This window comes from Echinops telfairi, unplaced genomic scaffold, assembly GCF_000313985.2.
Source record: "Echinops telfairi isolate 266 unplaced genomic scaffold, ASM31398v2 ScPeMD7_3;HRSCAF=10, whole genome shotgun sequence".
Classification (NCBI taxonomy): domain Eukaryota; kingdom Metazoa; phylum Chordata; class Mammalia; order Afrosoricida; family Tenrecidae; genus Echinops; species Echinops telfairi.
The window spans coordinates 61,151,274-61,164,949 of record NW_022103899.1 but is presented as its reverse complement, the minus strand read 5'-3'; the positions used below and the strand labels follow the sequence as shown (position 1 = coordinate 61,164,949).

At 55.8% G+C, this 13,676-nt stretch overlaps 1 protein-coding gene across 5 annotated transcripts in view; it reads right to left on the bottom strand.

Annotated features, from left to right (window-relative positions):
• Positions 1–13,676, bottom strand: part of AGAP1 (ArfGAP with GTPase domain, ankyrin repeat and PH domain 1) — a 416,730-nt gene that overhangs the window by 40,355 nt on the left and 362,699 nt on the right. For all 5 annotated transcript variants that reach the window (XM_045295022.1, XM_045295029.1, XM_045295039.1 and 2 more), the window contains 2 exons: positions 10,469–10,559; positions 6,473–6,695 (listed from right to left, as the gene is read on the bottom strand). In XM_045295022.1, the coding sequence (XP_045150957.1) occupies positions 6,473–6,695; positions 10,469–10,559 (314 nt within the window). The remainder of the gene's footprint in view (positions 1–6,472; positions 6,696–10,468; positions 10,560–13,676) is intronic.

The window sequence follows — 13,676 nt, the reverse complement described above, 5'->3', positions numbered from 1 at the left end:
TCTTTGTGAGCACAAGGCCCAGGCCCGAGAAGACGCCAGCGTGTTCAGCAATCTGCTAATGAGGACCGGCTTGTCCGGAACGCCCTCGAGTGAGCGTGCACCCACAGCCTGATCCCGAGCTCCTCGAAGTCACTGGAGCCTCAGGCTGAGTAGGCCGTCGGCCCGCAGGGCTGCAGGCTGGGTCAACTTGACTGGTGCCAAGTGTCCCTCCTGCAGGCGGATGGTGTGCCTGCGGACAGACCCAGCGGCTCCCAAGAGCCTGCCCTGACCCTGGCCGGGGACCAGGGTGCCCGGCTGGATGGATGGATACTTGGCCCACTCTGCCAGCTGAGGCCGGGGCACGCCTGCCGACGGGTGCGGCGCGGTGACAGAAATTGACTTTGAGTTGCAATTAGTGGCACTGTCATTTTCGGGGGCTCCTGCCAATTAATTAAGCCTGTCACACAGAAAAACCACCGTGTTCACATGATAATTTAGATTGGAAGAGACGAGCCTGTGCAGCAGTTGCTGTGGCTGCCTGGACACACACAGCCCGGCGCCCTCCCAGCTAGGAGACAGGACCCACGCAGGAAAACAGAACAAGTGAAACGAAAGGGCGGTGCACACACGCGTGTGGAAACACGAAAGTTAAAGCGTCCTTGTTCTAATGGTGGACACTCGGCGGCGGCGGAGTAGCAGGCAGGCGGATTAAAACGGGGCAGGCACCCCCCGCTCCCTGAACCCTCCGCGTCCGTCCGGGATGATAGAATCTGAAGTTTATTCATCCCATTAAACCCCGGAGAACTTAATTGAAAGAGGAGCGGAGCCTGGACCTTGACAAGCGGGAGGTCACAGTAATTGCTGCCGGACATATTTAACATTAAGATAATCAGGCCATTAATTACCCTTTGGATCATTAAATCAGCCAGTTGCAAAATGAAATTTCTGCCTCTATTACTCACTTGAGAGACCACAGGGGTGGCCTTTAATTTATCAGCGAGCTTGAGATACAAAGGCTGGGGCTGGGGGAGGGCAGCCAGGGAGGGGACGGGGTGCAGTGGTGGTGGCGGCCGGGGGTAGGGCGCCCATCCGCCATGCTTGGTGATTGTGGTGAATTAACTAGGTAAGAAAGCTCGCCTTCCAAAGGCAGAAGCTGGGGGCAGGTAAACAGCGGAGGGCCGACTGGGCGCGCTGCTCCGCTCTGCTCCGAGCCTGCGCCACTTAGCCGGGTAATAAAGGGAATCGTCCTTGATTATCAGTGCTAATTTGGACACTGCCGGTAGCTTGTTATGCGTGTTCTGAGTAGCATTTAATTAATTCAATTGCTTGTTAATGAGGGAAGTGACATGTGGGGACAGATGCCACGCGACTGCAGATGGGCCCTGGTCAGCATGGCAGAGCCCTTTCTTTCCCCCCCACCCCCGTTTATCTCCCTCCCCATTTTTTTTTTTAAAGAAAGAAAAAAAAAACGGGAAGAGGTGGTGAGGGGCAGGCGCACTCCAGAGAAACAAGATGGGGAGGAGCCAACTGCTGGGGTGGGGAGCCGACAGGGGAGCAGTCTCGGAGCTGGGGCTCCCTGGGGCCGTGTGGGTCCCCCAAGGCCCCCTCCCTGAGTGTGCGTCCTCAGGCTGGAAGTGTGAGACCTCACTGGTGGGCTGTGATCTCACGAGCAAGTTCAACAAGAGAAGCCACGGCCGCCAGAGTGGTCTTGCTTTGAGGGTCTTGGAGCCAGCCATGGGGTTCCAATTATTTCCCGTTTGGATTCGTTTCCCCTTAATCAATATCATTATGTGCATACATCAGCCGGGAGCACAGTGTCCAAAATCAAAGGGTGCTGGCTGGGCCTAGCGGGGACCCACGTCTCCACCGGCTGGGGCCATGTGCGGCGGCCTGGCTGCTCACAGAGCCTCCATCTTCCTCCGGGCAGAACACACGATGAGGCCTCCCCAGCGACGGGGATGAGAGAAAGGAGGCTGACAAAGGAGAGGAAGAGGTATGTAGGGACAGGAGGGACAGGTACTGAGTCAGCACACTGGACCTTCTTCCACGGGACAGCCAAGAGGCCGCGGCACTTTCTGAGGGTGCCTCGATGGACCTGCCAACGCCCTCTCCCAGCAGGCTCCAGCCTGATGGAGGCCTCGGCCTCCATCCCAGGTAATCAGGCTGCTTTATACCGAGACTGTCCACACCAGGTGCCCTGAAGTGGGGACAGAGGAGGGAGAGGGATGCATGGGGACAGAGAGGTGGGTAGGAGAGGTGGAGTTGGGTAAGAGAGGTGGGTAGGAGAGGTAGAGGTGTGCGGACACAGGTGGAGGTGTGGGAACACACAGTTGTAGGTATGGGGACACAAGTAGAGGTGTGAGGACACAGGTGGAGGTGTAAGGATACAGGTAGAGGTGTGGAGACATAGGTGGAGGTGTGAGGACATAGGTGGAAGTGTGGGGACACACAGGTGGAGGTGTGGGGACACAGGTGAAAGTGTGGGGACACACAGGCGGAGTTGTGGGGACAGAGGTGGAGGTGTGGGGACACACAGGTGGAGGTATGGGGACACAGGTGGAGGTGTGGGGACACATAGGTGGAGGTGTAGGGACACAGGTAGAGGTGTGGGGACACACAGGCAGAGTTGTGGGGACAGAGGTGGAGGTATGGGGACACAGGTGGAGGTGTGGGGACACAGGTGAAAGTGTGGGGACACACAGGTGGAGTTGTGGGGACAGAGGTGGAGGTGTGGGGACACACAGGTGGAGGTCAGGAGAGGCCAGTCTCTGGAGAAGGACATCATAGCACACAGGTAGAGGTGTGGGGACACAGGTGGAAGTGTGGGGACATACAGGTGGAGGTGTGGGGGCACAGGCGGAGGGCAGGTGGAGACCCTCCAGCCGGCAGAGTGGGCCTCCTGTCTGGAAGCCCACGTGCAGCACTGGCGCGCTTCAGGGTTGGGAAGTAATTCCCGCAGCAGTGAGTCCACCCCACCCCCCTGCAGGAACTGAAGCCACAGGGAGGGCGCAGAGGTGCCTGGCCGAGCGTCCCTGAGGCCTGGCCTCCAGGCAGAGCGGTCAGGATGTGTAGCTGCTGCCTGTCCATCCAGGTCCCACTCCTGGCGGGACCTCCAGGCCTTTCTTCCACGGGGGTCACTGGGTGGGCTCGGACCTTTAGGTTTTCGGCTGAGAGTAGAGCCATGTTTCCTGAGATGGTGCCCGGTGCCCATTTCACCCCTGAAGACATGCAGCCTGGACCTGGGCGGATGATGGAGGTACAGCCCCTGACCAGAGAGAGGGTTTCACGTCCTCTCGTCTGGACTCCTTCCCTCCGTCGCCTCTTTCCTACCTACTTGACTCCATCCTGATTCTTGGGGTGGGTCAGCCGGGAGCCAGCTGAAGCCTCGCCCCGGGGCCCCCAGATCACCAACACACCATACCTGGGGGCCTCAAAAAGTGCCCAGAAAAAGCAATATGAACAGATTATAGGATTTTCCAGCTCACATACAAGGCCACAGAGCACCAGGACCTACAGTCAGCCGGCGCCCTCTCCTCACACCCCTAAAATCTCGTTAATTCTGCCCCCACCTCCGCAGGATCTACACTTCAGGTCGATATTTTAAGTGTGTGCTTAAATGGTATCAATAGCAATTAAGGGGGGGGGGCTTCTGACCACAGCCCAGATGTAGTTAATTGAGGTGGCATTGATCTATTCTAACAGGGCTTCTCACTGCAAATTAACCTTCTATTACTGAGGGGTGGGGGTGCATGAAGGCACCCCTTCTCTGACAATACTTCGAAGAGCGAAGGCATCGAGAAAAAATGGCAGTGGCTCTGGAAACCGCCCCCCCCCCCACAGCCTTTCCCCCCATTCCTGGCAGTAATTAAACGATGCTTTTCTTGACTAATGATGGTCCTGTTTAGGGCTGGGAAGTCAATATCGGCTCTGAGGCCGTCAGCTTCCATTGATCATGCTGCGGCTCAAGTTTAACTGGCGGTTCTCTGAGCGGCCGAGCAGCGCTGGAACCAATTATGAGGCGTCCGAAGCCGCCCTCGTCGGGAGCAGGGACAGCAAGCAGGAGGCTGGCCAGCTGGGAGCTCAAAGGCACCCGCGGCCCTAACGGGCCCAGTCGGCCGCTGGGCCGCATCCTGTTTGCCAGGGTTGTTTCTTTGCAGAAGAAATCGACGGTTGGACCTGTCCATACGTGTGCACGCGTGTGCGCGCGTGCATGTGTTTGGAGAGTGTGCACAGGGGAGGGGTGGGGACATGATGCACACCCCATTCCGCTGTCATATGGAAAAGGAGCCCTGGTAGCTTAGCGGGTTACAGAACTGTGCTAACCTCAAGGTCAGCAGTTTGAAACCACCAGGAGAAACACAGGGCTTTCTACTCCTGTAACGAGCTACAGTCTCGGAAACCCACAGGCGCAGTTCTACCCGGACCTATAAGCTCTCACGAGTCAGCATCGACTTGATGGCGGGGAGTTTGGTTTGACTTGGATTCACACCTCTCATGAAAAAAAAGTAGCACGCAGGTGCCTTTTGACCATGTAAGGTTAGGCAGTTGAGTATGCGGGTGCTTCCAGTTTGTGGGAAACTCCCGCCATCTTTGCATTCCATTTCCCCACGAACTTCTCAAAGCGCCCTTGGGACCTTGTTTCAACAGTCTCTGTGGCGCCCAATGGAACTGCCAGTCAGCTTCCACTCCGCCCCCCCCTCCCCCCCGAACTGTCCTTCAAGGACACGATAACTAGGAACAGTCCAAGCCAAAACAAGCAAGAAGGACAGTACACATGCAGACGACGTGCATGCCAGTGGCAAACGAATCGGAAAGGCACTTCCTGGAGACTCTGTCATTCCCACCGGTTTTCACGCAGCTACTCACGCGGGCATTGCATTGTCAAGCCCAGAGAGACGGAAGCAATTCCAAACAGCAAATGTACATTCTGGGCCTTCCTAGCACCCAGCCGCCCCCCCCCTCCCCCAGGAGAAGCTGGATCCACGCTGACTTGGTTCAGAGGAGTCAGAAGTGGAGTCCACCCACCTCTCTCCCTTCCATACTGTTACGCAGCGGTAGGAACCTTGCTCCTCACCTTTCACCTGAGACCCAGTGCTGGGAATCCCACTTGCGTTTCATTGTGTCTGCTCATCAGCCAAATCTGAGACAATTAAAGGCTCTCATGATGGAAGCACAACCGAGGCTCAAGGAAACACAGCCAAGAGACCAAAGCACCCTTGGCATTGGGTCAATCTGCTGCCCAAGGCCTCTTTAGAGCGTTGAAAAGCAAGGATGTTATTTTGAGGACTACGGGGCGCCTGACCCAAGCCGTGGTATTTTCATTGCCTCCTGTGCATGTGACAGTTGGACACTGAGTAAGGAAGACGGAAGAAGAACTGATGCACTTGAACCACGGTGCTGGAGAAGGAAGTTGAAGGCACCAGGACTGACAAAGACAAACCAATCCGCCGTGGAAGAAGTACGGCCAGAGTGCTCCTTACAGGCAAGGATGGGGAGATTTCACCTCACGTACTCTGGACATGTTGACGGGAGAGACCAGTCCCCGGAGAAGGACACCCTGCTTGGAAAGGTAGCGGGGAAGTAAAAAATAGGAAGGCCCTTGGGATGGACAGACGCAGAGGCAGCTACGCTGGCCTCACACAGAAGCCACACTGTGCGGCTGGCGCAGGACTGGGCAGTGTTCCTTCTGTGGCACCCACCAACAAGGATGGGAGACACACCTGTCGGAGGGCACCTCCATGAAAGCCAGCCCCAACTCCCCCCCCCCCTCCATCATGTTGGGAGACCTTCTCGGTGGCAGCTACGGCGGGAGCTCGTCTCTTCAGGCACCGCTGGGCACGGGGTGACCCACTGTGGCCGTACCAGAGGCCCCTGAAACAGGGCTTCCAAGAGGCCCTCCGATTTGATCACCTCTTGGAGACATTAAATATGCATGTTTGTAATCGCGGCACATGACAAACGAGAAACTAAATGGCCTCAAAATAAATGCGATTTTACGCTGGGTAGCAATTAACATTAATGAGGAGTCGCCATACATTACGCCCTGCTTAGCTGATGAACTGGGTTAGAGAGGTACTATCACAAGATACATGCTGCCATCGGAGGGGGGAGTGGAGGGGCACCAACGGGCAAGATGCCCACTAAAAACATAAAGAATAACAGAGCTGAAGGAGAATTAAAACACTCCTAATTAGTGCTAACAGCACAGCGCACACCTATCAGGGATGTATCAATGGAAGTCACAGACTCATAAGGTCAGGAACTTCGCACATTGCTAAGAAGGGGAGAGGAACCCATTCAAGGCCACAAGACAAACATCAAAAACTGAGGAGTAATAATGAGCTACGTCTGGCGAAGACCCAATTCAAATCTGGACATTCCGGTGCTCAGCTGGTCACCATCCTTCCAGGTTGCCCGGGCCACTCCAGTGGCGGCCAACCTCAGGGCCACTCCGGAGGTCGGCTGCCTCCGTGAGCACCTTCCAAAGCCCTACCTCGTGGAGTCCAGGGAGGGCTTCGTCCGGCCCTGGCGGCCTTCTTCCCAGACGCTGTTGGCCAGCTCGTTCCCGATGGATGACATCACTTTGATGAGCTCAATGGGCCAGTCGTCCAGGTCCAGAGAGCGGACTCGGGACAGGTGGGTGCCGAGATTCCGGTGGATTCCTGAGCACTCGATGCACATGAGGGCGCCCAAGTTCAAGCTGGCCCAGTTAGGATCTGCAGAGAGAGGGAGACAGGGAACCAGAGATGTCATCCAACCAACAGGACTGGCTCCAAACGCTCCTGGATTCTGAAGGATGTGCATGGTTGGGGCACAGTCAACGAACTCGATGCCTGGCAGCCCCTTCTGAGAATCACGTGGAAACACTCCCCTTGGGAGAGGATTTCGGGCAACTTGCTGAAGCCAAAGCCTACTCCTTAGGATAATGGAAGTTCTCTCCTCTTCTTTGCTCACGCGCTAAGCAATGGTAAGGAAACTTTCTAACAGGTCAAGTGTAGCATTCAACTCAAGAGGGCAGATGTCCACAGGGAAAGCTTTGTGTGAATTGGCGGCAGCTGGGCCACACGTGGGCTCTGGGTCACTCCCAAAGCTAATGCAATCCCTTGAGGCTGTACCCTGCAAGCCAATGTCTCATTAGCCACACGACGGACATGTCTGGAAATTTCAGTGAGCAAAGAGGTACAAACTGCAACGAAATCTGGCGCCAGAGACCTTATTTAAGGAGAGCCGCTAAGAAACCCAGCCCTCTCCCCTCTTCGCTCTTGGCAAGATGGTGGCAGGGCACTTGGGTTAGGTTCTGACCCACCTTGAGCAGCCCCGACTTGTGGCCTGAGGCCGCGACATTGGCCAGAGAACATGGGAGTGTGGAGGAATGAAGGAATTCCCAGAGCAGCACCAGGGCCTCTGAATTGGGTCACTCAGTATGAGAAACTGGCTGACATCACCAGGAGACCCAGGACTTCACTACGTGATTATCTGTGAGGATTATTTGCTGCACGATTATTTGTGAAGCTGTGTTGACCTTGGCAGTTAACGGTTTCTGACACTGATAAAAGCAAACAAGGCTTCCATTATCCCAGGAGAAATCAGTATTTGTCCTGAGTTCACTTGAAGGGCCAACTGTCACCACCACGTCTACCTCCACCTCCACTGCCACCGCCTCTACAAAAGCCCACGCAAGTGACGCTCTGCTCTTGTGATTCACTGGGGGACACATCCCTGTCCTGTGAATAGCAATGGCTGGGAAAGGCCTGCTATTGATTGATCAGGAATCAGCCAGCCCTTTTATTGAACACCAACCGCGCACCAAGATGTCACTTGGAGGGCGAAGGTGCTATGATATTTTCAGTCGCCTCATGTGCGCCTGAAGGCGGAACGCCGGGGAAGGGAGATCAAAGAAGAACAGGTGCTTTTGAGTTGTGGTGTTGGCGAGGGATCGTGAAAGCCGCGTGGACTGCTGGAAGAACGTGCACATCCGTCTTGGAAGGACAGCCAGAGATGCTCCTCAGACACGAGGCTGGGGAGACTGCATCTCATGACTCTGGACAAGTCATGGGGGGACCAGTCCCTAGAGAGGGACCTCGTGCTTGGTAAAGTAGGCCAGCGGAAAAGAGGAAGACCCTTGGTGCGATGGACTGGCACGGTGGCTGCCGTGATGGGTGAAGTATCATAGCAACAATTGTGAAGCTGGGGCAAGTGCTCTGTTCTCTTCTACAGAGGGTGGCTATGAGCTAGAACCAACTCTACCACCCACACCACCAACAGCAGAGTCTCGCCAGGGTGCTGAGCAGCCACCCTGGGGCATATCAGAGAAAGGGGCCCACGACCTCAGACTGGGAGGAGGAAACGGATGCCTGGACAAAAGTAACAAGGACACACAGAGGCCGGGTGCCCAGGGACGCCCTGCCAGCACGGTGAGGCAGGCTGGAGATGAGGGCCAGGATGCAGGCTGTGCAGAGGGTGTTTAGGGACGAGGGGATGCGGAGGGTGAACAGCGCCAGCAAACCCAGCCCCACCCCCTCTCCTCCAGCTCTCCCGCTGCTTCTCACAGCCCAGCTTCCGGAACAGTGTTGACACTGATGTTTTCTGTGCCCCTCCATCATTTGGAGGCCTCCCCATACCTCCACCTGTCTGCCCCAGTCCTGGATGAATGTCCCCTTTGGTCCTTCAGATAACTGGAATCGCCCCCTGGCCTTCCATTCTGCACCTGTCCAGTGCAGTCCATCTGCAAGGATGCCTGCAGCTCCATCTCGCTGGAAGTCCAGCTCAGAGCCCTCTCAGCCCTGCTGCCCAGGGATCCCCACTGACGGCTAACACATAAAGGGCACAGGAGTTCCCTGATCTCCACCCACAGTCAGAGAGAGACTGGCGGAACCCTAAAGCCCAGGGTCCTTCCTTGGACACACTTCAAACCGGGATCTGAAGCCACCCTGCGGCTCTGCTTTCTGGGCCTATCAGGTGAATGATCCCAGCAGAGAGGTGGCACTCCTCAGAACACTGAGCCAAGAGAAGCTACGGGGCAGCCTTTACCCAGGGAGGCAGGAGAGGGATGAAGGGGGAACGGAGAGGAGGGGCACAGGGAGGAAGCGGAGAGAGTGTTACTCCGCCGCAGGGGTGGTCCTCAGCATCACAACACAAATGCGGTCCTCTTGTTGAATGGAAAAATGGATGTAAGCTCTCACCTACATCACAATACAAAATTAATATCACTCACTCACTCACTCACTCACTCACTCACTCACTCACTCACTCACTCACTCACTCACCAAGTAACTAAACTAACAGGTCTCCGCTGGGGTCGTCACCACCACTGGCGTCGGCCAGCTCTGTGTTGAGGGGAGGGATATACTAACTGGAAGGTGGACATGTATCAGGGTGTGTCCTGTGAGAGGGAGCCCAGTCCAACCTGGACACGCAAAGAAGCCCCTGAGAGGTGCACAGGGAAGGAGTAATCAACAGTCTGTGTCATGACATCCACCATCCTGAGGTCACAAGTGATAATCCCCCAGGGGATACGTAGGTAGATGGGCAAATTGGACGAGTGCGGGCAGGGGAGGGTCATAAATACACCACGAGCATGCACAGGTTTCTACACGTGTAGCCAACTGTACAGGCTGCAAATACACCCAAGAATATCGTAGCGCACACGGGGGCAAAGCTCTGAAAACCTCCTTGCCATCGCCAAATACCCCAGGGAACGAGGCCTGAGGGGCGAAGACTTGGGACCAACAGGCTCGGGGACAGCAGGCATCATGCAGTCCTACTGAGACAAAGCTCACGCCCTATGTCGGCGAGCAGCAACTGAGCCTTCTACCACAGATCTGAGTAGCTACTGGTCTCCCCCCATTTAGGACAGAGGAGAAGGAAAGAAAACAACAAACAAACAAATTAAAAGCCAAGATGCATAGAAAGGATTAGTCCGAAAAATTAAAGGACCACCTGAACCATAGCCCCCACGGCCCTCAGACCCGAAGCACCAGGTGGTGCCCAGCTCCCGCTGCCCAATGTGCTGACCAGGATCAAACAGAAGGTCCCGGGGCCCCTGAGAAACAGCGCACTGCCGTTGGGGAGGCTGCAGAGTGAAGGATGTGGTGTTCAAATCACAACAGTTCAGTCCGTGCTGTCAGCCTCCCAAAGCTGGCCCTGGACGCTTGGCAACCCAATGCACAGGGAGCAGAGGCCCACCTGTGGCACCCACGCGACGGGACTGGGGTGGCCCAGGGGCTTTCAGAGGTCAGTTGCGAGCTCTTTCTTCCCAGTCGTAACGCTTGGCTGGAGCCTGCTTAGCGTCCTCACGGCACACCAGTCCCCATGGGCTGAGGGGGGTGCCTACGCATGAGGTGTCCTACCTGGAAACCGAACCTGGGGCTCCTCAATCAGATGCTTTCAGAGCTGCGGAATCCCCCATGAAACCTTGTCTGGCAAATATGACAGACTTGCCCACAACACGGTGGTGGCCCATCCTCCCCTGACCCCGGCACACACTTACTCTGCGTCTCGCAGTCCACGCAGTGCGCGTTCCCTCTGACGTTGCGTATTGACTGCAGGGCCAGGGCCTCGCTCTGACTGGTCAGCCGGGACTGGGCAGAGGGGGGGGGGAGACAAATGCAGAGAATGAGGGCGCCGGAGAACCACTGGCTCAACTACCACCCATGCAGGGGAAGCCCGGAGCGACCACCCCTGCGCATAGTGTGAGTGACCTTCAGACGGTGAGCACTCCTTTCAGGGAAAAGGGTAATGGAGGGTAACCAAGAGCCCATTCGTTAAGCTCCATGAAGACAACTGGGGTATTAACACTGACCAGAGGAAGCCAACTTGACCAGGCCGGAGCAGAGGGGAATTCCAGGTCATCTGCAGATGGCCAGGTGACCCACGGCCACGTGGTGAGTGTAAGTGGTTGGCCTGGACGAAATACTTGGCTTTGTGGGAGGGAGGGCCACACCACCACACCAGTCACCATGGCTGCGCTGGCTGAGCAGGGTGCCAGCAGCAGTGTCCGAGGGTCAACTTTCTCTGCCACACTACCCCCGCCCCACCCCCCACCCCCTGGCATTTGTTGGCGGAGTCTGCCTTTCGCAACTTTGCTACTAGTGCTGGGTGAACAGGACTCTCCCGGTGGTTCTGATCTGCGTCTCTGGATGGCTCTCCCTGGTGCCTGGTCAGTGCTGACTCACAGCGACCCCCGTGGGGGTCTCGGGACTGACTGTTTACGCGAGTAGAAAGTGCAGCCTGGTGGTTTTGAACTGCCGAGCAGCGTCCCTCCGCTGCTGGCGACTGAGAGCGTTCTGCTTTGGCTGAATTGTTGGCTGCGTGATGTCCTCTTGGACGCACCCTATGGCCATTTCTTCATTGTGGCCTTCTTCAGACTGCAGTCCCTTGCCTGACACGTCACTATCTCAAACGGTCTGTGGGTGGTCTGTGGGTTTTCGTTTCCCTCTCTGGGTACTGATTTCCACCCTTCTTCTGCGTGTGCATGTTGTCTGCGAGGCGTGCTAGCGTGTCTGCCGTGTACCAGCGCACCCAAGTTCTTCACGGATGATCCTTGTAGTTCTGGGGCTTATGTGCAGGTCTTGTACCCACTTTGAGCTCGGTTCTGTACACAGGGTGAGGTACAGGTCCCGATTAATTCTTCTGCAAGTGGAAATCCAATGTTGCTGGCATCTTTTGGCTGGAGAGACGTCTTCTCTCTTCCCCACCCAAGGTCTTTTGCCCTGTGTCAGATATTAGGTTTGTCTTTAGCGCATAGATTTATTTCAAAGCAGGCACGATCTTTGAGGGTCGTCCTGAACAATGGTTGGGAAGGACCCTGATGGGGGCGGGGAGGGGGTGGAATGAAGCTGAGCACTTGACCCCCCGCCCCAAACTCAATGTTGCCGTCTTCTTTAACAATGAGAAACAAGCAAGCAAGCACACCCCAGCCTGTGCTTAACACAGGAAACCCAAACACACAAGTGCAGGAAAACACAAGCGTGCACGAGCAAACACACATGCGCCAAGTGTTTCTGTGCGCACATCTACACGCATTTATGTGAACGCTGCAAAGACAGCCTGGTAGGGACTCTGCCTCCGAAGGCGCCCACTGGCTGCACTGCCCTCACTCAGTGCCGTCCTTCTCCATGGCCGTGTGGTCAGCCACCGGGGACACCCCCTCTGGTGGACAACTGTTCGGGCTAAAAAAAACCAACAACCCACACATGCTCATGTTGGAAACTTGGCATCAGTCCCTGATGATCTGTGAAGAAGGATCCAGCCAGGTAGAGGGCAGGGCACCTGTGGGGGTGGCCAATGGATCTCATCACCATTAGTGGGCGATCACAACAAGCTGGATGGAATGCTGGTGCAAGAATTCCAACCCCCACCCACTACTGTAGACCCTGTAAGACCCGGCCGAACTGCCCCGGGGGTTTCCAGGGCGCTCATCTCTGCGGAAGCTGAGTGCCAGAGCACCCACCCTCCCCACCCTCCGTGCAGTTGGTGGTGGGTTCAAACCACCAACCACCCGTGGGCAGCTGAGTACTTTAGCCAGTGTGACACCAACCCAAACCAAATGCTCTTACTCTGAGACTCTACAGGAAAGGGGAGAACTTCCCCTGGGGTTCACAGGACCCTCCATCTCTACGGGAGCAGAGAGCCTCATCTGTCCTCTGAGGAGCGGCTGGTGGTCTCAAACTGCTGACTTTGCGGTTAGTAGCCTGACGCATAGCCACCAGGGCTGCTTTAAATCGAATCACATTTGTCAGATGGTTTCAGGTGGACTAATCTATGGCTCACTACAAAGTGATGAATTACGATGTACTAATTGTGAGGGCCTAATTATCATAATGAATTATTGGATTTTATAAACAAATTTCCTTTGGTTAGCTACCCAATCATTCAAAGTATGTTGAAAGGACTTTTGCTGAGTTACCAGTATTTTTACAACAATAAAAAGGGAGGTCTTCCTATTGACACCTGGATGGTGTCTGTCTGCCCCTGTGTCTGTCTTCCAATTGTTATTAGATGCTGTCCAGTCAGCTCCCACTCACGAGGCCCTGTCCACCACAGAAGGAAACACTGCCTGCCCGGTCCTGCCCCGGCCCCACAGCTGCTCTCCTGTGTGCGGTCAGTGTTACAGCCACGGTGTCTGTCCATCTCCTGGAGGGCCTTCCCCTTCACCACGCACGACGCCCTTCTCCAGGGACGGGTCTCTCCTGACAACGTGTCCAAAGCACATGAGACCAAGTCTCACCATCCTTGCCGCTACAGTGCATTCCGGCTGTACTTCCAAGACAGATGTTTGTCTTTCTTTTAGTATTCTTCTCCAGCACCGCAATTCAAATACATCAATTCCTCCTTGGTCTTCCACTTGCAGAGGACCCGACTGAAGAGACCCTGGCTTGGGCCAGGCACACCTTAGTCCTCGAAGGAGCCCCTTTGCTTTTCAACCCTGTTCCCCTATCACTGACTCCTCACCCCTGAGTCGTCTCCCAGCCTGACTCCTCACCCCTGCGGTGTTTCTGAGGTGCACATGGGCACATCCGCCTTTTGCGCTTGGCCTTGCTGTGTCCCCAGACTCTGCGTCTTGTAGAAAGGGAAGGCCTGCAGGTCCACGGGCACCGTTTCTCCCAGCAGCCCACGCTTGCATCGTGTCCCTGTGTCCCGCGGTGGTCACCTCCACCCCTCCACCGTATTTCAAACGTTTCCCCCAGTTCGCGCGG